Source organism: Lissotriton vulgaris, chromosome 1_2 (assembly GCF_964263255.1).
Source record: "Lissotriton vulgaris chromosome 1_2, aLisVul1.2, whole genome shotgun sequence".
NCBI lineage: Eukaryota > Metazoa > Chordata > Amphibia > Caudata > Salamandridae > Lissotriton > Lissotriton vulgaris.
In genome coordinates this window covers 69,153,122-69,177,877 of record NC_141686.1, presented here as the reverse complement: position 1 = coordinate 69,177,877, position 24,756 = coordinate 69,153,122, and the positions used below count along the sequence as shown (strand labels likewise).

Sequence of the window (24,756 nt, the reverse complement as noted above, 5' to 3'; positions counted from 1 at the left end):
AAGAACAGAAGACCTGTCCCTCCCTCGAGGTACTCCGCCAACAAGCCCTCGCCCAAAGCGCAGGGGATACCTCCGGAAAACATTGGATCTACTGGGACAATGACCTGCTATACAGTGAACAAAGAATCGCGGAGTTGGGGGCCAGCCGAGTGCTAGTGGTGCCCCTCCGTTTTAGAGACTTTCTGCTAAACCTGGCCCACGATGTCCCCCTGGCTGGACACCTGGGTCAAGATAAAACCTACAGCCGCCTGGTGACCCACTTCTTCTGGCCCAAAATGAGGGACGATGTACACCAGCATTGCCGATCTTGCCCCACGTGCCAAGCCAGTGGAAAGAGCGGCCGCAAACTAAAAGCCCCCCTGCAACCTTTTCCCGTGGTCACCACCCCGTTCGAGAGGGTCGGAATAGACATTGTGGGGCCCCTGGACCCGCGTACAAAACAAGGCCATCGGTTCATCCTGGTGCTAGTGGACCACGCCACCCGCTACCCCGAGGCTGTTCCCCTGCGGACTGTGACAGCCCCGGTAGTCGGCCGGGCTCTGATGGGAATCTTCTCCCGTGTGGGCTTCCCCCGAGAAGTCGTCAGCGACAGAGGCACGAACTTTATTTCCAAATATATGAAGTCCCTCTGGCAACAATGTGGGGTTACCTACCGATTCACGACCCCCTATCACCCTCAAGGAAACGGACTCGTTGAGCGGTTCAACCGCACGCTCAAAGGGATGATTGGGGGGTTGGAAGAGCCCCTCCGTCGCCAGTGGGATGTGCTGCTGCCGTGCCTCCTCTTCGCCTATCAGGAGGTCCCCCAGAAGTCCCTCGGCTTCAGCCCGTTCGAACTGCTGTATGGACATCCAGTACGGGGGCCACTCAGCCTAGTCAAGGAAGGCTGGGAGATGCCCCCTCTAAAGAACCCCCCAGATGTTTTCCGATACCTCCTAACCCTCCGCAACCAGACCCGGCGGTTCCGAGAGCTGGCAAAAGCCAACCTAGAGGCCAGTCAAGAGGACATGAAAAAGTGGTATGACCGGAATGCCTCCTCCATCGAATTTGAACCTGGGCAACAGGTATGGGTGATGTCCCCCACCGAACCCTGCGCCCTGCAAGACAAATGGACGGGGCCCTTCAAAGTAGTCGAGCGCAAGGGCCCTGCCACCTATCTCATCGACATGGAATCTGCCCGGAACCCCCTCCGGGTCCTCCACGCTAATAGACTGAAACCCCACTTTGTGCGTTCAGAACTCAGCCTCCTGATGGCCACAGACAATGGGGCCGAAGAAGACTCCGAGCCCCTCCCTGACCTCCTACGGACTCAGGAGAAAGACGGCTCCGTGGATGGGGTCCGACTCTCGGAGGCCCTCACCCGGGAGCAACGCCAGGAGTGTCGAGACCTTCTGTTGCAGTTCGCCAGCCTGTTTTCCCTCACCCCAGGTGTCACTTCCTGGTGTGTGCACGACGTGGACACGGGGGACAACCCCCCTATCCGCCACCGGGCCTACCGCGTGCCAGATCGGGTACGGGCCTGCATCCAGGAAGAAGTGACCAGAATGCTCACGCTCGGGGTCATCGAGCCCTCAGACAGCCCCTGGGCCAGCCCTGTAGTCCTGGTCACCAAAGCAGCCGCTCCCGGCACCACACCAGAACTCCGGTTCTGCGTCGACTACCGGGGCTTGAATGCGGTCACCCGAACAGACGCACATCCCATCCCCCGGGCAGACGAACTAATCGACCGCATGGGAGCTGCCCGCTACCTCAGTATTTTCGACCTGACGGCGGGCTACTGGCAGATCGGCCTCACACCCCGGGCCCAAGAACGTTCTGCCTTTTCCACCCCTGATGGCCATTACCATTTCAAGGTCATGCCCTTTGGCATGAAGAATGCTCCAGCAACATTTCAGCGGCTCGTCAACCAGGTCCTGGCAGGGCTCGAAGGATTCAGCGCCGCCTACCTAGACGACATCGCTGTATACAGCCACCATTGGCCCGAGCACCTCCACCACCTCCAAGCGGTGCTACAGGCCCTCCAGCGGGCTGGCCTCACGATTAAGGCCAGTAAATGCCAAATTGGTCAGGGGTCCGTAACCTACCTCGGACACCAGGTGGGAAGCGGTCTGGTGGCCCCTCTGCAGCTCAAGATTGCCGCCATCCAGTCCTGGCAGCCCCCCATCACCCAGACCGAGGTACGCGCCTTCCTGGGCCTCACGGGCTATTACCGAAGGTTCGTGAAGGACTATGGTACCATAGTGGGGCCCCTCACAGAACTCACGTCCAAAAATCAACCCAAGAAAGTCAACTGGACCCCGGAGTGTCAAACAGCCTTCGAACAATTGAAGGCCGCCATGTGCTCCGCCCCTGTGCTCCAGGCCCCCGACTACAGCCGGGAGTTCGTCGTCCAGACGGATGCCTCCGACCATGGCATTGGGGCAGTCCTGTCTCAAGTGAACACCGAAGGCCTTGATCAGCCAGTGGCCTTCATCAGCAGGCGACTCCTACCCCGAGAACAACGCTGGAGCACCATAGAGAGGGAGGCCTTCGCTGTGGTATGGGCCCTCAAAAAGCTCCGGCCCTACCTCTTTGGCACGCACTTTCGGGTGCAGACCGACCATCGACCCCTGCAGTGGCTGATGCAGATGCGGGGGGAAAACCCGAAACTACTACGTTGGTCCATCTCCCTACAAGGGATGGACTTCACTGTGGAGCACCGGCCTGGGCCAGATCACGCCAACGCGGATGGCCTGTCCCGGTTTTTCCGCCTCGACGAGGAGAGTCCCCAAGAGGATGGGTGACTCTCCCCGCCTTCAGCTGGGGGGGACGCATGTTGGACAGGCCACATGAAGGGCCGCTCCCCCCTCGGCCCGACCAGGCCCGAGCCCGGTCACACAAGTGCCACACACCACCACTGCTCGTCTTCCGTCCCCTCCGGGACCCCGGCCCCTGAACATATCGACCTCGTGGGCCCGACCCACTACTGGCCCGCGCGCCCAGCCTGGGCGCCATCTTGGACACTCCACCACGAGGCCGCCTGGCCCCCGATCGACCTCAACCCTGGGCCTAGCCAGGCCTCAGACATCCCGGCACCACCATCCACCCAGGAGGTGAGCGGGCTACTTGGCAAGTCAATGGGAGAAAGAGGCGTCGATGGCTCTCCCCCGCCAGGTGCCGCTCGCCCATCGCCTCCCCGGGCGCTGGCTCCACCCCCCTGCTGGGTGTCTGGACTCCCTCATCCCGGACCTCCCGACCTCCAAGTGCGAGGGTCCGGACATCAAAGGGCACCAGCCCTATAACTGGGGCAGCTCCAGAGCAGGAAGGCAGTTGTATCCTGGAGTCGAGAGACGCAGAGAAGAACTCATCCTTGACGGACTACTGGCGCTGCCGTAGCTCTGCCTTGCGCATCATCGTCCTGCCTGCTGGCGCTGCCGCAACCTTCGTAACCTTCGTAAACCTTCATCGTCGTCGGGACCTGCTGGCGTGGCCGCGGACCGTTTGTAACTACCATCTTCATCGGGACCTGCTGGCTCCGCCGCGGACCGTCGCTTCCTTCGCCCATCTCGGGACCTGCCTGGCTCCGCCGCGGCCCGATCATCTAGAACGCCGAGCTCGAGGATTGAGAGCTATTCCCATCTTTTGGTAACAAGACTGTCCCGCTACCCTTTTCCCAAACCAGAGACCAGAACCGAGGGGACCCCTGAGTCCAGACCTCCTTGTACCATTTATCGTACTTAAAGAATTGCCTATAAAGTATCGTTGAACTTTACCCTTGTGTGGTGTCCGTCTGTGGGGGGGAAGTTACTTGTCTGTACGATCGTCGGAGACGGCTCTCCCCGGAGACCTCTCCCCTTATCCTCGGCCGACCCTCCCGGTCCGTCTAACAGCAACGCATCCAGAACGCCTCCGCACGACTCATCCCGGACATTCCCCGCCACAGCCACATCTCCAGACACCTGACAGACCTGCACTGGCTCCCCGTCAGCAAAAGAATCACGTTCCGCCTCCTCACCCACGCACACAAAGCCCTCCACGACCTGGGCCCCAGGTACCTCAACAACCGCCTGACCTTCTACACTCCCACTCGCCAACTACGATCGACCAACCACGCCCTCGCCGCCGTTCCACGCATCCGAAGAACCACCATGGGAGGAAGATCCTTCTCCTACCTGGCTGCCAAGACCTGGAACTCCCTCCCCATCCATCTCCGCCTCACCCAAGACCACCTCTCCTTCAGGAAGCAACTGAAGACCTGGCTGTTCGAGCAGTTGCGCCCCCCCCCCCCCAGCGCCTTGAGACCCTCGGGTGAGTAGCGCGCTATACAAATTTCTTGATTGATTGATTGATTGATAAACCACTTGGGTTTATGATGTCTCCAGAAACCTTCGATTGAAGTATTTCATAATATTACACGGTGACCAGTTATGTATCCCTGATACATTTTTTGTGACTAATTAGCATATTCTATGTCATCCTACTACTTCCAGGAAGGCCACATGTCCCAGATGGAGGGCATCCAGCCCTAGACTGCGATGTGGCTCGACCAGAAGACCCCCTAAGTACAGCTTCTACTTTCTAATACAACTGCTTGTCGCAAACCATCAATTTACCATCAATGGCGCTCTGGGGATGCTGCAGCTGGAAGCCGAAGCAGGCTGATACTAGCTGTACTGTAGGAGTCGTTTCAAAAAATGTCACCAGCTATTCTAAATTCAACTATAACTATTGCATCATTTGCTTTTAAAGCGCATATATAGCCCAGGTTTGAGCCCCTGCTCTGCATCCCCAAGAGTATCAACATAGTCCTGTTTAATTCTCTGCTGCTGCAACGCCAATGTGAAAGTTATCACACATAGTTGATGTTGGAATCTGCTCTCAAAGCAATAATAATAAGTCAATATATTTTAAATGAGAAAAGTATGAAGACAAAAAAGACATTACTGATGAATGCATTTCTCATTACTTCAGAGTTCTTAAATATATAGGCATAGTTTTTCTTTACACTTGACAAATGAACAGAAGCAGTAGCTTTGGAAATCAGGCTGCATTAAATGCCCTTAGAACACCCATAACTCATAAATAAATAAACAACCCTCCGTGTGCATAATGGCCTAAGGGGAAATGTAGGCATACATCGGATCATTAGTTTGGTCTCTTCTTTCAATCTTTTTTTTATTCTATCAGATCTGCCGTGACATGGAGCAAATTTAAAACTCTTAAATCTCAGCATGAAAAATACAAATTTCGGTCGTTTACAGGATGTGCCCCTATGAAATGCGGATGGTTCATAGAAGGCTGGCTTCACTACACTCAGCCCCTCTCGTCCATGGCAGCACATGCAGTGCTTTGAATAGCGAACGTGTTACATCGACATACATTGACATAAACATAAATAAACTGTATCGTATTATCCACTCTGCACCTCCTGGGAAAATGTAAAGAGTGCCGCGAAACGCTGGTCACTCTGTCATGGTCTGCACGTATGCCCATAGGATAAGGGGGTTCCTAATATTTTCTGCAAAGCTGGGTTTAGTCCCTAACTGCACCAACACTGCTGGATGCCTCCAGCCACCTGCCCCACAGTGGATTAATGCTGTGTCCCGAGGCACTGAGCTCGGCTGTGTAGGGCTGACTATGCTGCCTGGCTCAGCACCAGGAAACCACAATCTGACTGTGGCAAAGGACCTGGGCCCAATAATATATTATATTATTTCTGGTGCGAGATGATAAGGGCTATAAGAAAAAAATCAACGGCTCAATATAACACAATATAAAATATGTAATATGGTGTTATAATTATCACGTTATATTATATATAGGATAAAGTATACCCTGCTAAACATTATAAGGATATTGCAAGTCATTGAGAAGTTTCCTTATAAGGTTACTGAACTCCAAGGTGACTTGCAATACCACATCATTCATGGCATGGGATACTTTATTCCTTATGATACATGGTCACACCATCATCTTTCACACAAACCACTTAAATTCTTGGTACGTATATCTTTTATATGAAAGAGAGATCATGGTTGCAAACATGAAGAATAAAAATAGAATCAATAGCACACAATTAAATACATCAAAAAGCTTGTAGATAGTTCTAACAAAAAGATATTAGACTCCGTTTAATATAACTCAGTGTTTTTGTTTTAAAAAAAGGCACAGTAGCTCAGAATCTGTAGATACACGCAGAAAGATTCTACCTTTTCTATGATTCTCCAGGAAGGATAAAAAAAAAACATGTTGCCATAAATGTATCCTTTCTGCTTGTCACTGTACTGTTAGAAAAACAGAGCAAAGAAGGAAAAGCCATGTTTCATTTCCATTCTTTAAACAGATGCTTTAGTTATGATCCATGACCAGACCTGACCAGACCTGCCCTTACCCTAATTTGCTGGCTCTGGCAGCAAGAATTTTGACATCAGAACTCAACTATTATGATTTGCTGAAGTTGAGTTCTTACATCATTTCTGTATCATAGGCGACTGGATGCATCACAAGTCACCAATTGTAAAGAAATTAGAAACAGGTTTTTATGCAGAGATTGCAGAATTCCATGTATTATAACAGTATTAATCATCTATACAACACACACTATAGTTAAATAAACTGATATAGAAGTCAAAACGTCTCAAAAGACTGCATTTAAACAAAGATGAAGGATGTATATGAAACCCCAATTATAATGTAGTAGATGGCAAACTTGATTTATTTAATTTCGTTTTTATCTGAAAACACTATTTTGTGCTCAGTACATTCACCCTTAAGGACTGCCCAGCCGCTTTATTTTAGACCCCTTTGAAGGGTTACCATGAGTGAATAATTGATAATATTAATAACTGCCACAGCAGGAGAGGACTAAATGTAGAAGGGACTGAGAACAATTGCTTAAATTATACATTAATTTATCCTCTAGCTTTCCTTAGGCGAAATGCATTGTCATGTTTAATATGTTTCTCACTAGATGTTTGAAATATGCGAACTAGATATTTATTCTGCAATCCAACCTCGGTTATGGGTAAAAAAAAGTAGTCCTACAGAGAATGGTGAGCAAGCAATTGGTTGTAACGAAGCAGTCTGACCAGGATGGAAACGTTGCCACTGCAAATCCATAGGTTGTAAATCCCAAACTTACTGTAGTATCCTATACCCTGTGTCCCTTCCTCCACCCTAGCACCAGCCCTTGTGCCATTTGAGGAGGCTTTAAACATAGTGTAACTGAGTTGATATAGAAAGGGGCTGGTTAGTCAGAATTACATTAGGTATAGGTGGTTCCTGTTTCGTGTCACTCTGACCCTTTCAACAAATTCTCAGTCAAAAATGTCCCCAGCTATTCTAAATTCAACTATAACTATTGCATCATTTGCTTTTAAGGCCATATATAGCCTATGTTTGAGCCTCTGCTCTGCATCCCCAAGAGTATCAACATAGTCCTGTTTAATTCTCTGCTGCTGCAACGCCAATGTAAAAGTTATCACACATAGTTGATGTTGGAATCTGCTCTCAAAGCAATAATAATACATCAATATATTTTTAAATGAGAAAAGTATGAAGACAAAAAAAGACATTACTGATGAATGCATTTCTCATTACTTCAGAGTTCTTAAATATATAGGCATTGTTTTTCTTTACACTTGACAAATGAGCAGAAGCAGTAGCTTTGGAAATCAGGCTGCATTAAATGCCCTTAGAACACCCATAACTCATAGAGTAAATAAATAAACAACCCTCCATCTGCATAATGGCCTAAGGGGAAATGTAGGCATAAATCGGATCATTAGTTTCGTCTCTTCTTTCAATCTTTTTTTTATTTCTATCAGATCTGCCGTGACATGGAGCAAAATGAGGTTCAGTTATGGCCACTATGGACATAAATGACTGGGTGCTTGTCAGAAGGTAGTGACAGACATCTTTCTTCATTTGTCATCAAAGTTAGTTAATTTAACAGTGATGTTATTGCCATAACATAAAAACTACATCAACTTTCACCTCAGATTAAGTACATTTTCTATACTAGAACTGTACACTTGCATGTGCCGTATCTCAACATGTCTACAACATATTTGATGTCATATGAAATGTCAGTGGCCATAACCAAATATCTTTGTGAGCATATGTTGTTTTTACTTGGTACTTTATACATTCTCTGTGCATGGATCTGGAACAGCAATGGGAACAAGGTTTGCGCATTGCTATTCTATTTCATTCCTAGGATGGAGGGAATAGGCTATTACCATATTGATCATTGTCCCAATAATTATGTGCCTTCATCTCACTAATTTAATAACATTATATTTACTTGGGTTAACACTGAGAGGGCCTGTGAACTTACGGAATATTTATATAACCTAACAACAATTATGTTCATATAAGATTAACTATGCAGTCTGTTAAAATCAACATTGTGTTCTTGTGGCTGTGGGTTGGGGATTCTGTAAAATAATCTATTGTAGCAAATAGCTTTTGCACTACGAATGCTGCCTGTATTTATCATCGTCATATTCAGCATTTTTCGCAACAGAGCAGACATGGGTGCAGATAGTGGTCAGAAGCTGTGAACTACAACAGATTATCCCATCATTATTATCACCAGATTGAACCAATCATTAAATAATCAGATTGTCATATTGAGTTGTGTGTGTTGTGTTACATCGTTTGGTGTTATGCTTTGATATGTTCTGTTGCACTATGCTCTGTCAAAATAGGTTACACTGTGCTACACTCAGATGTACTGTGTTATGTGTCCCTATATTTTGGTTACATGGCATTTACGTGACCAGGGCACTTACAAGGGCAGCTACTGCATCAAGTGAATACTTTTTACAGTAAAGTATTAAAAATAAAGACAGTGATGAGATTTGCGAATGCATCACAAGTGTTAGCAGTCAGATCTGTGCTTAATTTGTGCCGGTGTTTTCCGATGTTCGGCACCGGCACTTAATTGTTAGCACCGGCTCAAGTGACAGTCTGCCATATGGTGGCGCTATCTTTTTCATTTTGAGATGACCACAACCGTGTTTATTAAGTCATTATACATTGAAAATGAAAAATACCAGCCTCTCATGCCATTATTTTAGCTTTGTGCAGCCTGAAATAGTCTGAATTTTCAAACTTGTAGGTGGTTGATGGTTAGTTGTTCTGTTGGTACTGCCATTGGCAGCACTGGCAGGGTAAGCAGGATGCAGTAGCCTTCCGAGAAGGGCCTTGGCAGTCAACTTTTTCCAAATTAAGAACTGAGTCAGACCAACACAATAAAAATTTATGCTAACCGCATCGCTGCTGCGGTGATTTTTGCGCTGTGCGGCTGTTTTCAATTAACCACGATACATGACGAGCTCAGCTCGTCATCCGCACACGTCACCCGTGGCTGATGACGAGCTGAGCTCGTCATCAGCATCGAAGGGGTTAAAGAGACATTGGACCACTGGAATGTTAGATGGTCTGTTGAAGGCTGTGGAGTGTCATAGGGCTAATAATGGCTAATATTGAGCATCTAGTATAACATTCCATTGTTTGGCTTAAGGTTCATCCCTGTTTAATTTAGACAGCTCAGTCCTGAGTTGGTTCAAATAGTGCTTCCGCCTCAGGCTACAGGATGTTAAAGGCCTTCTCTAACTTCATAAGCCCTCACCGCAACTCAGGCAGACGGCCTTCAAAGATGAGTATAGCCCTGAGCAAGAAGCTTTAGGCTATATTCGGTGTAATGGGCCTTTTAGGCTGGGCAGTGATTTCTGGACAAGGACATTGCCTAGTCTGAAAGATTTTGGCTTTGAAATTTGTGGCGAGGAAGGGAAATCAAGGGCATGTCCCGTCTCATAAATCTGTGAGATTCTGTGTGTGTGGTCAGTCACTGCTGCATTTATCCCCCGATACTCCATATGTTTACGTTTTACAATTAATGAAGAGTCCATGAAATGCAAAACTCAAAAATCCATCACCTATTACACTGGTGGTAACCAGGCCTGCTTGCTTTTGGGTCCAATGATTACGCGTCGAAGCCAAGAGCTGTTGACTACATTACAGAAATCAAAACCAGGAACCCTGATGCACAAGAAGTTCTTCAAGACAAATGGCTTCCTATGTTTGCAAATATTCGTTTTCTTTTTCATATTACTATCATTGCCTGTATTATTAACCCTTATATGCAATTCCATCAGATTATATCGCTCATATAAACCATGTATATCCCCCTTCCGCCCTTCTCTTTTCCTTTTCCCTTTTTATTGTGCATTTGTAATTACCTTTTCCATTCTATTGTTATCTATTCTTTAATTATTGATTAATCTATCTATGGGTATGTCTTTTGAGTATAATAAACCATGAACCCAGAGTTTCCTTTGGCTAAACGTTTTTATAATAATCATTATCAAAAATGAAAAATGGGTACTAAATACGCCCCGTCCCAAAGCGGAGGAGGCAACAACGGGGCGGCGGAGGAAGGAAAGAGAAAACATCAGAACTGACACTAAATTGCACTCATTGCCTTGCAAAGCTGAAAGTTTGTTTTCAAAACGGGGAGGAGAGGACTATAAGGCATCAAATAGAAAAACATTCTCTTTCTGTTGTTAAGAGTGTTTTTATGAAACGTTGCCGTGCACGGGTTTATCAAGATATGTATTTACATGCCGTACATGTACGGTTTATCTTTCTTCCCCTTTAAAACATAATGCTCCAGCACAGATTCCGGCGCAGAGCCACATTACGACGTTTTATCTCCCGGCCGAGCAGCGCCGGAGCCGGGGACGCTGCGGGCAGACGCCCTCGCGGGAATCCTGCTCGCGCTGCGCATGAGGTCACTACACGATCAAATAAACTCAAACACATTTTTGTAAAAAAAAAAAAAAAACACTGTTGTAAACGGCAATGCAGCCATAAGGGAATAGCTTCCCACAACGCATGCAATGGAAGCCTGAAACAACTGCGATGTGACGTAATTGTGCTGCGCAGTTTGCGTTGCAGGGGCATTGCTTAGCACAGCTGTGCACAGCTGGGTCTAGTAATGAACGACGTGCATTGTGGGAATTAAATACATATAAAAAGGACTGTGTAGTAAGCGCTTGCTTTGCGTTGGATTGGCCTAAAAAAGGTTTGTGCCGAAACTCGATGAGGAATCGCAGTAGATATTGCTTTGAGTAAAAGCCGTGTGAGGTGTCCGTGTCCACATCCTCTGGAGTCTGAGGTCGAAGGAATCCACTGAGTGAGAGTGAATGTCGGTGATAATCCCGCGAGGCCGCCGCCTCCTCCCTTCCTTCCGTGCACACGGCGGGACAGGCGCCTATACGGCCGGCATGGACCCGCGACGTGACAAGGGAATAACGAAAGCCAGTGCCACTTTTATTAATATATTATGCATCTCGAAGCACGCCGCGGATAGGCTGCCGCCACGGACGTAAGCAAGAAGGTGCGTGCAGTAGAGCGTGAAATCCGACAGTGCTAATAACACACGGTAGGGCCGCGCCAGGCGGGTTGCCCTGGCCCCAGAGATCAGAGGATAGTTTTGTGTACATGGCTAACACATGTGACAAGGCTGAGGGGTCACGGATGCCTCCGTACACCACAGCACATAGGACAAGCTCTTAAGGAGGCCATCTGCATCAAATAATTGCTACCTTTGGAAAAAGTGCCAACACTGAAGTGTGGTGCTTCAAAGCGCTATTTGTAACACTGGGCAATTATACGGTGCATGCCAGAAAAAGAAGAGCTGTCAAATAATATACTTCTGCCTAAACCAAGCTTACCAGTTTCAAAAAGTTAAAGGCTGTGTAACCCTTATGAGGATTCAAACCTGGGAATTATTGGTTATGTAAATAAGAGCAGGCGTGTTCAACTCACTGAGCTATCACACCAACGAAAGGCACTGCGAATAAGGAACTCCTTTAAAATGGAAAACATAATAAACAATGTAAACTCGTGACGCGTGTACGGAGTCATCTATCAGTTGCAGAATGTGTTGAATGTTGCAAGGGGAAAATATATGTTTATGCAGAATATTGTTTGTAAGTGCCTAGTTTTAAGGCAGGCGTGGATTGCCTGACCTATGCACTACCTGCTGTCTATGCAGCGATCTACTGTGGTCTCCGGCTATACCACCCTTCTTCCAGGGATATGGGGCAGTCGATGTGTTCTGGTGACTACATTAGTATCAATGTCTCTGGACCAGGCCTGGAATCGAGTCCCGGCTGCCCCACGTAACAAAACAATGTGTCATCCTGTGCAGATTACATTATAATCAGGGTCCTGATTCTCTCATCTGTCAAAATCGTAGCGCTTGGAACTGGCTGGAGGCCAGCACTAGGCGCTTCAGATGCTCAACTTGCAGGTGCTATAAAGCGCCAAGCTGAGAGGTACAGCGGCTCGACGGAGGCCGGGTGTGAGGCCCCGTATGATTGAGAACTAGATGGGAATTTACTCGAAAGCAAGGTTTTCAGGCAGCTCCGGACGGCTGGAATTGTAGGGGTAAAATCGCCATCAAAGAACGCCTCCACCCTCCCACGCAATCAGTCCTGGCCAGAATGATGCCTCACCCGGCTGGAGATTATGAAAATTAAATTATGTTTAGCGGTGATAAAAAAAGGCTCACGAGCCGCGGCACGTTTGTTTGGACGAGATGGTTTGTACTCTATAAACGTGCGCGTGCTGTGCTGGTGACGACGCACGTCCTGGCGTGGTGGCGTGAACCGGAGCCTGCCGTGTGTAGCACGAGCAGTCTAATCACTAATACACAACTCGGTGCTGTACACGGTAAAGGCCCAATCAGTGAGGAATATCTAAAATATGCAGGCATAATAGTAGAGTAGGAGAGAGTGGGACCTGACTATAACTGGGGTGTGTAATTCCTGACAATACCGGGGGAAGAGTGAGACCTGAGTATAACACGAACAGAGTGGGAAGGAGTGATACTTGAGTATAACTGGAATAGAGTGAGACCTGAGAACAAATGTGGCGGAGTGAGAGCTGAGAACAAATGGGGTGGAGTGAGACCTGAGAACAAATGTGGTGGAGTGAGACCTGAGAACAAATGGGGTGGAGTGAGACCTGAGAACAAATGGGGACAAATGTGGTGGAGTGAGACCTGAGAACAAATGGGGACAAATGTGGTGGAGTGAGACCTGAGAACAAATGTGGCGGAGTGAGACCTGAGAACAAATGGGGTGGAGTGAGACCTGAGAACACATGTGGCGGAGTAAGACCTGAGAACAAATGGGGTGGAGTGAGACCTGAGAACAAATGGGGTGGAGTGAGACCTAAGAACAAATGTGGCGGAGTGAGACCTGAGAACAAATGGGGTGGAGTGAGACCTGAGAACAAATGGGGTGGAGTGAGACCTGAGAACAAATGTGGTGGAGTGAGACCTGAGAACAAATGGGGACAAATGGGGTGGAGTGAGACCTGAGAACAAATGTGGTGGAGTGAGACCTGAGAACAAATGGGGACAAATGGGGTGGAGTGAGACCTAAGAACAAATGGGGTGGAGTGAGACCTGAGAACAAATGGGGTGGAGTGAGACCTGACTATAACTGGGGCTGCATCAAACCTGACAATATGTGTGACTGAGTGAAACCGGTGTGTAATACAACCTGTGACACGTCTAAGAATATGTGAGATGGAGTGAGACTTTATTATAACTGGGGTTGTATAATTCCTGAGAATACCTGAGACATAGTGAGACCTGAGTAAAGCATGGACGGAGTCAGCTCCGAGTAAGAGTGAGATGAAGTGAGGCCTACGCACAAATCTTCAGTGCGACAGACTGTAACTGGGTTTGTGTCAGACCTGAGAATACTTGGGACACTGAGTCAGATCTGAGAATCATTGGGATACGTAACTGGGATAGAGTGAGGTCTCAATATAACTGGGACGGAGTGAGGGAACGAGATCTTAATATAACTGAAACGGAGTGAGGTCAGAAAATAACTGGGAGGGAGTGAGGTCTGAATATAACTGAGACAGAGTGAGGTCTGAATATAACTGAGACAGAGTGAGGTTTGAATATAACTGAGACAGAGTGAGGTCTGAATATAACTGAGACAGAGTGAGGTTTGAATATAACTGAGACAGAGTGAGGTCTGAATATAACTGGGACGGAGTGAGGTCTGAATATAACTGGGACGGAGTGAGGTCTGAATATAACTGAGACGCAGTGAGGTCTGAATATAACTGGGATGGAGTGAGGTCTGAATATAACTGGGATGGAGTGAGGTCTGAATATAACTGGGACGGAGTGAGGTCTGAATATAACTGAGACAGAGTGAGGTCTGAATATAAGTGGGACGGAGTGAGGTCGGAATATAACTGGGACGGAGTGAGGTCTGAATATAACTGAGACAGAGTGAGGTCTGAATATAAGTGGGACGGAGTGAGGTCGGAATATAACTGGGACGGAGTGAGGTCTGAATATAACTGAGACGGAGTGAGGTCTGAATATAATGTTAAATGTTAAATGTTGCAGGATTTCTAAAGCGCATGGCTGCCCGTGAGCGTCCCAGCCCTAAATAAGTACAGACAGAGTCAAAGTGGGAGGCTCACGGGAACAGCCAGGTTTTCAGGGATTTTCGGAAGGCCAGGAGATTAGGCTGTGCACGAATATCGGGAGGGAGTTCCATAGTCTGGAAGCGTTATAGGAGAAACGCCGACCTCCCGATCGTGCTCTCTTGATCTGATATAACTGGGACGGAGTGAGGTCTGCATATAACTTGGAAGGAGTGAGGTCTCAATATAACTGGGACGGAGTGAGAGAATGAGGTCTGAATAAAACTGGGACGGAGTGAGGTCTGAATATAACTAAGATGGAGTGAATTTTTAGTATAACTGGGACAGAGTGGGAGAATGAGGTCTGAATATAACTAAGATTGATTGTGGTCTGAATATAACTGGGACGGAGTGAGGTCTCAATATAACTGGGACATAGTGAGGTCTGAATATAACTAAGACAGAGGGAAATCTTAGTATAACTGGGCCGGAGTGAGGTCTCAATATAACTGGGATGGAGTGAGGTCTCAATATAACTGGGCCGGAGTGAGGTCTGAATATAACTGGGACGGAGTGAGGTCTCAGTATAACTGGGACGGAGTGAGGTCTGAGTATAACTGGGAAGGAGTGAGGTCTCAGTATAACTGGGACAGAGTGAGGTCTGAATATAACTGGGACGGAGTGAGGTCTAAATATAACTGAGATGGAGTGAGGTCTGAATATAACTGAGACGGAGTGAGGTCTGAATATAAGTGGGACGGCGGAGTGAGGTCTCAATATAACTGGGATGGAGTGAGGTCTCAATATAACTGGGATGGAGTGAGGTCTCAATATAACTGGGATGGAGTGAGGTCTCAATATAACTGGGACGGAGTGAGGTCTGAATATAACTAGGATGGAGTGAAGTCTTAGTACAACTGGCTGAGCCTCGAGTAATATCTGAGTGAGATCTTAGCATAGTCTTAATGGAGTGAGACCAAGGTACAAATGGGAGGGAATGATACTGTGAATAATTGGAATGGAATGAGAACTGAGTGTAACTAACATGGAGTAAGATATTAATAAAACAGCGGTCAAGTGAAACCTGAGCATTACGTGAGTGAGACCTTAATATTACTGGGATTGAGCGAGACCTTAGTATAACTAGGATGGAATGAGGCATAGGGGATGGAGTGATACTGGAGTATAACTGGGTTAGATTAAGAACTGAGTATAACTAGGGTGGAATGAGACATGAGTATAACTAGGATGGAATGAGGCATGGGGGATGGTGTGATGCATGAGTATAACTGAGATGGAGCTATAGCTGGGTATAACTGAGATGGAGTGAGACCTGAGTATAACTGGAATAGAGTGAAACCTGAGTACAACTGGAATGGAGTGAGACTAGTATAACTAGGGTGGAATGAGAGCTGCGTATAACTAGGGTGGAATGAGACCTGAGTATGACTGGGATGGAGTGAGACCTGAGTATAACTATGATGGAATGAGGCATGGAGGATGGTGTGATGCTTGAGTATAACTGAGATGGAGCGAGACGTGGGTATAACTAGGGTGCAAAAAACGGGGATGGAGTGAGACCTGAGTATAACTGGAATGGAGTGAGACCTGAGTATAACTGGGATGGAGTGAGACCTGAGTACAACTGGGATGTGTTGAGACCTGAGTAGAACTGGGATGGAGTGAGACCTGAGTAGAACTGGGATGCAGGGAGACCTGAGTAAAACTGAGATGGAGTGAGACCTGAGTATAACTGAGATGGAGCGAGACCTGGGTATAGCTAGGGTGGAATGAGACCTGACACTAACTGGGATGGTGTGAGACCTGAGTATAACTGAGATGGAGCGAGACCAGGGTATAACTGAGATAGAGCGAGACCTGGGTATAACTAAGGTGCAGTGGAGTGAGACCTGCGTATAACCGGAATGGAGTGAGACCTGAGAATAACTAGGATGGAGTGAGACCTGGGTGTAACTAGGATGGAGTGAGTCCTGAGGATAACTAGGATGGAGTTAGAACCGAGTGTCAATAGGGTGGAGTGAGACCTGAGTATAACTGGAATGGAGTGAGACCTGAGTACGATTGGGGTGGAGTTAGAACCGAATATAGCTAGAGTGGAGTGAGAGCTAAGTATAACTAGGGGGGAATGAGACCTGAGTATAACTAGGATGGAGTAGTCCTGAGGAAAACTAGGATGGAGTGAAACCCAAGTGTCACTAGTGTGGAGTGAGACCTGAGTATAACTGGAATGGAGTGAGACCTGAGTATGACTGGGGTGGAGTGAGAACCGAATATAGCTAGAGTGAAGTGAGACCTGAGTATAACTAGGATAGAGGGAGGACTTAGTATAACTAGGATGGAGTGAGACCTGAGTATAACTGGAATGGAGTGAGACCTGTGTATAACCGGAATGGAGTGAGACCTGAAAATAACTAGGATGGAGTGAGACCCGAGTATCACTAGCGTGGAGTGAGACCTGAGTGTAACTAGGATGGAGTGAAACCTGAGTGTAACTAGGATGGATTGAGACCTGAATATAACTAGGATGGAGTGAGACCTGAAAATAACTAGGATGGAGTGAGACCCGAGTATCACTAGCGGGGAGTGAGACCTGAGTGTAACTAGGATGGAGTGAAACCTGAGTGTAACTAGGATGGAGTGAAACCTGAGGGTAACTAGGATGGAGTGAGACCTGAAAATAACTAGGATGGAGTGAGACCTGAATGTAACTAGGATGAAATGAGCCCTGAGTATAACTAGGATGGAGTGAGACCTGAGTGTAGATGGGATGGGGTGAGACCAAATAATAACCGGGTAGGAGTCACAAATGAACATAATGGAATGGAGTGAGACCTAAATGTAACTTGGACTGAGCGAGACCTGCGTATAACTGGGATGAGTAAGAGTTAGTTAGGTGTAGATTTGATGGAATAAAACACAGTTATACCAGGGCTGGGGTGGATAGATGTTCATTGGTGTGGAGTGACACTGGGTGTAACAGGGCTGCAGTGACAGGAGTATCATTCGAATGGTTTGAGATCTGCGCTGTACCTGTGTGTAACGTGTAGAGCGTCAGATCGAAGTACAGATGAGGCGGGACGAGACATGGGCACAGAGGAGATGGGGAGAGACCCGATTATAAGTGGAATTGAGTGAGACTGGGTATAATTGGGACGGAGTGAGACTGGGTATAATTGGAACGGAGTGAGACTGGGTATAATTGGAACGGAGTGAGCCACTGAGATGGAGTGAGACAAGGGTATGACTGTGATGCACGGTAACCTCAGTGCCACCAGGGCAAATTGAGACCTCGGTCTACCTGGGAAAGACTGAGACCTTGGAACACGTAGCATGGAAACCTTAGCATACCTGAAATTAGACCTTGTATTCAGAAATGATTCTGCGTGGTCTTGATGGAGCGTAATGTAACCTTAATACCCTGAAACCCTCGTGAAACAAGAACTTAATATACGTGGGATGGGCATAGTAATAGAACAGAATAACCTTGAAGCCTTGGTGTATGTCGGATGGAGTGAGACCGTAGTAAAGCTAGGATCCAATGAGATGTTGGAACAAGCAGGAGACACGAATCCCCTTGGGATAGAGATCTTAGAATAGCCCGAGTAGATGGGAAACGTGGTGCGCCCGAGATGGACTGGAAACCTTGGGTCTCCGGTAAAGATGGATGCAGGACCCTGATCAAACTACCGGCCGTGTTTCCGAGAGTACTCTCCGGTTCGCTGCACAGATGCGCACACTGGGGAAAGAGTAGTGCATTATGTTGTATTGTAGCATTTAGATAGCGCTTCGATGACTGTCTGCCATTTACATAGCGCTTCGGTGACTGCATGCGGCGCACAGCGCTTTCCGTGGTAGGTGGAGAGCGCGCAGTAAGACTTACTCGGGCTTCCTTCCTAGGATGGCTTTGCTGATGGTGCCCGGCTTGTGCTGGACCAAGGCGGTGCAGCAACCCTGGGGTTGACGCTCTTTCTCCTCCTTCTCCGGCTGGGCAGCCCGGTTGCTGGGGCCCGCTTGCTGCTGGGAAGGGGGCTGCTGCTGCGGAAGCCCCTTCTGCGGCTCCTGCTCCTGCTGGACAGCGGCCGGCGGGTGCTGGTGCGGCTGGGGGAGCGCCGCCGGGAGCTGTTGGTGGTGCTGAAGCTGCGCCGCCGGGAGCTGCTGTTGGTGGTGCTGAATCTGCGCCGTCGGGAGCTGTTGGTGGTGCTGAAGCTGCACCGGGAACTGCTGGTGGTGCTGCAGCTGCACCAGGAGCTGCTGCTGGTGGTGCTGCAGCTGGCCCTGGATCTGCTGCTGGTGCTGGAGCTGCTTCTGCAGCTGCTCGTGCTCGGCGGCCGGCGGTGGCGGCGGCAGCAGCGCCGGGTGCCGCTGGTCTCGCAGGCTGCGGTTCTCGTCGCTCAGGTCGTCCAGCCGCCGCTCGAGCTCGTCGATGCGCTGCCGCTGGGTGTGGATCAGGCTCTGCTGGTTCTGCACGATGGCCGTCAGCTCCTTCAGGTAGAGCACGGCCCGCACCGGGTTCTCCAGCAGGCTCTCCATCCCCGGCCGGAGTTCAGCCTGTCCGGGCTCGGAATGAGGGGTTGCGGGGGACGGAGCCGCGCGAGCGCAGCCCGACGTCACGGCAAGGGGGTGGGGGACGAGGAGAGGAGGAGCCTCTCTACACATCACCTACAACCCACTGCTACTTGGAGAGGGGGTGCAGAGGAACGCAGCAGAAGCAGCGCCCCGCACGCCCCAGCTAGCAATGTCACCAGCACCTTCAGTGCCATCATCCACAGGGAGCGGGGATGCAGAGGGGAGGATTCAACACTTAGCTACTGGTACTACCCGCATCCCCAGTGCACTCTGTAACCATCAAAGCATAGGCAGAGGGGTGCGGGGGCATGCCTCAGCGACCATTCCTACCAGCTCCACAGTGCACCTTGGTACCATCAGCCATAAGGAGCGGGGATTCAAAAGGGGGAGGGGGTGGAGGGCGCTCAGCCCTCAGCTACTGGGACTACCCGCATCCCCAGTGCAGCCTGCTATCATCAAAGCATGGGCAGAGGAGTGCAGAGGGTCCTCAGGCCTCAGCGACAAGCAACACTAGCACATTCAGTGCACTCTGCTATTGCGCAGCACACGGGGCGGGGGGAGGAGGGGGCTAATGCCATTGGCTACCAATACGACCAGAACCTGAGACCCTCGACTACCACCAGTTCACCGGGATACGGGAGTGCAGAGAAGATTAGGGGCACCCCTCAAAACTCAGTTACCAAATACCGCCAGAATCTTGCTGTTTGCACTCTTCAACAATCTGGGCACAGGGAGATGGTTTGGAGAGGGGGTCAGTGTCATGTTTGAAACCCTCAGCTACAAGCAACCTACACCCACAGCTAACACACCTGCACCTTAAACCCTCAACTGCAAGCACCTGAGACCCACAGCTAACACCTGCACCTTAAACCCCCAACTGCAAGCACCTGAGACCCACAGCTAACACCTGCAACTTACCCCGAGGTTCCTGCACCGCAGACCCGCAGCTAACACCTGCACCTTAAACCCTCAACTGCAAGCACCTGAGACCCACAGCTAACATCTGCACCTTAAATCCACAGCTACCAGCACCTTAGAACCACAGCTTAGATCCGCACCTTAAACCCTCAGGTAGCAGCATCTTTGACCCACAGCTGGCATCTGCACCTTAAAACCCCCAACTTGCAGCACCTTCGACCCAGAGATAAAATCTGCACCTTAAATCCTCAACTACCAGGACCTTAAACCACAGCTAACACCTTCGCCTTAAATCTTTAGCTACCAGCCTCTCAGACTCACAGCGAAAATATGCACATTAAACCATCAGCTTCCAGCACCTTAGTCCCAGTGCTAGTATCAGCACCTTAAACTCTCAGCTACCAGACCCTTAGACCCACAGCTAACATCTGCACCGTAACCCCCCAGCTGCTAACACTTTAGGCCCACTGATAGGACCTGCATCTTAAACCCTCAAGAATCAGCACCATAGACCCACAGCTAACATCTGCACAGTAAGCCGCCAGCTGCTGGTACTTTAGACCCACTGATAGGACCCGCATCTTAAACCCTCAAGAACTAGCACCATAGACCCAGAGCTAACATCTGCACCCTAAACTCTCAGCTACCAGCACCTTAGACTAAGAGCTAACATCTGCATCTTCAACCCTCAGCTACCAGACCCTTAGACCCACAGCTAACATCTGCACAGTAAACCACCAGCTGCTGGTACTTTAGACCCACCGATAGGACCCGCATCTTAAATCCTCAAGAACCAGCACCATAGACCCACAGCTAACATCTGCACCTTAAACCCTCAGCTACCAGCACCTTGGATGCACAGCTAACATCTGCACCTCAAAACCCTCAGCTACTTCCAACTTAGACCCAAAAGCTAACATTGTAATTGGTATTTATAAAGCGCATACTCACCAACAGGTCTCTAAGTGCTGTAAACGAGAGCCTACCCTGGCACCTGGGATGGACACAGTCAAATAATGCCCCAGGCTTGTGAAAAAAGGACTGTTTTTAACTTCTTCCTGCACCTTAAACCCTCAGCTACCAGCACCTGAGAACCACAGCCAGCACCTACACTTTAAACCTTCAACTACCGGGACCTTAGACCCACAGCTAATATCTGCACCTTAAACCCTCAGCTACCGGCACCCTAGACCCAAAGCTAACCTCTACACTTTAAACCCTCAGGTACCAACAACTTAGACCCACAGCTAACAAAAGCACATAGGGATTGTTGAGGTATTGAGATAAGCAGTGGCAGTGTGGAATGCTCAAATAACTAAACTTTCGACCCCAGTTACCACCACATGAAATACACAGCAAGCAACTGCACTGTGGACCAAAAGTTACCACCTGCACCTTAAACCCTCAGATACTGGTGACGCTCTGTCACTGTTTTTCGTTTAACTTAACACATATAATAATCAGCATTTCATACATAAACACACATTGTGTGACTTTCATTTCATGTTATGATTCACCATAGATTAGCGATTTTATGTTAGACAAAGTTAATGTAGGCCTCAGTTTAAATGATTCATGCTAACTTTTAAAATGTATTTCTGGGTGCTGTGTTTTCTGTCACTCTGTTTCTCATTTCAGGATCCAAGCTACAGCATTTGAGCTCATTCATTGTTGAAATAGTTTTGGTTTCTGATAGAAATGTTATCAGTATGTGTAGTACATTTTTACACCTGTGCCTGGGAAAATCTGATCCGAATCAACCCTGTGAAAATATATCTCTTAAAGGCCACGCAGCTGTGGGTTTCCTCTGTGCAATGTCTGTGTAGAACAGTGAAGCCACATTGAAATTAATTGGGTTTCTGGTTGGCAGAGGTAAGCAACCTGTGCAAGCAGGAACCCCAATCCTCGTCAAGGTAAGTCAGTAACACACTTTAAATTAACCTGTGCTCACCCTTTGGTAGCTTGGCACAGAGCAATTTTGGAAAAGGGGGTAGTGCATTGCAAATTAGTCTGTTCCTGTCCCTTGGTCATTGCACCATCAGGATTCAAGCAAGCCGGGCCGACGACGGCTGAAATGCCAGAAACCGGTCCCCGGAAGCTTGTTTCCTTCCCAGTATAAGAATTGGCTTGGTAGTTTGGTTTGCCCTGTTCCCATCCTGCACTGGGACAGGAACAGACTAATTTGGATGTAGCCAGGTTCTGAGCTGGGATGGTGCAGTGAGCTAAAAAACGGTGATGGATCAAACCCTGATCTCTTGACTGGGTAAGAGTATTCTGCATCATTCAGAAACTCTGTCCATCACCACCCCCTTTTCCAAAATCGAGCTTGGCACAGAGCAGTCATGCTTAACTTAAGAGGCAATGTGTAAAGTATTTATGCATCACTTCAAACAGGAACACAGTGAAAACAATACAAAAGACTCAACCCCATGTTTGAAAAATAGCCTATATTTTTATGAATAAAACAAGACTGAAACAACAAAAATCCAAAAAGTAGAAGTCAAGATATACATTTTTAAAGAATAAACTTTTCTGTAGTACTTAGAAACAAATAGCGCCAGGCCACGCTTGAATTGGTCAAATCCAAAAGATCAAGCCAACTGCGATGGAGCACGAATCAGATACAGGGACCAGTCTTTTCCCGCTGATCAGTACCTTGGATACCTCGACGTCAAGGTCAATGAGGGGAGCAAAGGAGGCAATGTCGTCATCAATCTCACAGATGAAAGCGATCTGTCATTTCCGAGCTGCTGACTGTCAAGGATGATCCAAGAATCAAGATGCAAAGAACACCCGAGCGATGCGTCATCGTTAAACCACGGGCTGTAGTTGATGCGAGCAGCACAATGCAATGTGTCAGCGACGAGCAGCACAAAGTTGGAGATGCGTCAGAAACTGAAGATGATGCGTTGCACAGTCTGCCATGCGAAGTCTGAGGTACGTGTAGCAGTGGCGATGCGTTGGCATCAAGGGAAATGCACCGGTTCTCATTGGCGCAACATCATCGATGCATGGGTTTTTAAAGATGCAGCATTTTACACTCACTTCCAAGGCCCAGGACTGGATTGGCACCACTTGGCAGAGCAGGACTTACAGTAGACAGAGTACTTGTGCTGTTTGCAAGTTGAAGAGAGAAGTCTTTGATTACCCTGAGACTTCAGAAAACAGGAGGCAAACCAACAAGCCCTTGGAGATACTTAAGTTCTGGGATATAGCGATGCAGGTCCAGCCCTTCTCATTCCCAGGCAAGAGGGTAGCAGGCTTACCCAACAAAGCAGTTCAGAAAAGTGGCAGTCACACCGGCAGTGACAACCTTTCTTCGCGATCAGAATGTTGCATACTCCTGGGGCCACCCCTTTCATGTAATGTTTGCCTGGGAAGGGAAACGCCATCAAATCCGCTCCATCAGGGTGGCCTGCGACTTGCTACAGATTGAGGTTCCCGGGGGCTCTCACTCGGAGAGTTGGCGCTGGGCCTTGGGGCTTGAAGTTGGTCCCGATGATAGACAAAACTTTTGAGAACGGGGCTCACGAAACTCGACCCAGCCATGAATGCCCAAGAAAGGAAGGCAGTTCTGGAGAGTCTTGTAGGGGACTCAGTGACGCACGATGCCACCTGAGGGGCTGAATGAACAAAGGGAATTGCCAATACTGTGCAATAATTCGAACGTTTGAAAGGAAATTGAACGCAATGTCGCTCAACCCCAAAGACCACTATTTCAGTCAAAATTCTTTGGAAAGGTAATTTATTTCTTTTTTTAGATTTATTATTTTGTATTTTTAAATTCTAACAAGGAAAATTTAGAAGAAAACAGAAAAAATAAGTTTTTGGGGGGGTAAACGTGAAATCCACCAGTCAATAACTGCAACTTGCATCTGATACAACAACAATACACTACTCTGATACAGTTATCAGAGTAGTCAAGAAGGATTACAAGGGTGTATTTTGACACGGAAAACAGGGGGGTACGAGTACCCAAGTTGCAATTCAAGAAGTGAAACGTATAACAATGACACTCATAGACAACAATTTGACAATAGACAAACAAATAATTAGGACAAGGCAAGAGGGAGATTTACCTCTATCAAAAACTGGTTATTTAGTAGTGGGGGCCCTATACACAAGTCCTGCTTTAAACACAACAGGGGGGGCCTATACAACTAAATGAAGGGAAACAAGGTTGCAAATTTCATTTAAGTGAACGACCATCAAACATTTTTATAATCCAAATATTTTTAGAAAACGATTGGTCGCAAAAAAACAGAGTAAATCTGAAACATTGGGGGGAAGGGGGGTCGACGCGTTTCGAATCCCTGCAAAATTCAGAGATTCTCTTCAGGACCAACAGACATAATCTGAAAAACAAAAATGAACAAACACTCTGTCAGATGCACACATGAGCGACCTTCAACTCACATACGGGTCAGCATATTCTTCAGTCATACCTGGGTAGTCTTGTGTTAATGTCCAAGTCTTGGTGTCTGAAACAGAAAGATGGGACATGTCTAACAATGTGATGTGTTTAAAATGAATGGGGGGCTCGAATCACTTTAAGTACACTGCGGGGGCCACTTACATTTTTGGATAATCCCAACGTTCAAAATGGTTGAAAAAACCGGATGGTGAAATTCTCAGATTTTCAAGAAGTGAGTCTTTGTTTTTCTGTAAGAAACAACACGTGATTGCTTAGTGAAAGGAGCCTGTGGATCGAGGAAGGGTTCAGAACCTAACAAGAACTATTTCTTGGCCGGGGGTAACATATGGGTAATGTCCGTCATTTGCTAGGAGTCAATGAAA

At 47.9% G+C, this 24,756-nt stretch overlaps 1 protein-coding gene across 4 annotated transcripts in view; it reads right to left on the bottom strand.

Moving 5' to 3' along the window:
* The window catches only part of IQSEC3 (IQ motif and Sec7 domain ArfGEF 3), a 976,838-nt gene extending 957,762 nt beyond the window's left edge, over positions 1 to 19,076 (bottom strand). For 3 of the 4 annotated variants that reach the window (XM_086952823.1, XM_086952826.1, XM_086952824.1), the window contains exon 1: positions 18,356 to 19,076. In XM_086952823.1, coding sequence (XP_086808949.1) covers positions 18,356 to 19,005 — 650 coding nt within the window. In that variant the 5' untranslated portion in view covers positions 19,006 to 19,076. The remainder of the gene's footprint in view (positions 1 to 18,355) is intronic. The other variant, XM_086952827.1, reaches the window with a different exon arrangement.
* Between the last annotated feature and the right edge of the window lie 5,680 nt (positions 19,077 to 24,756).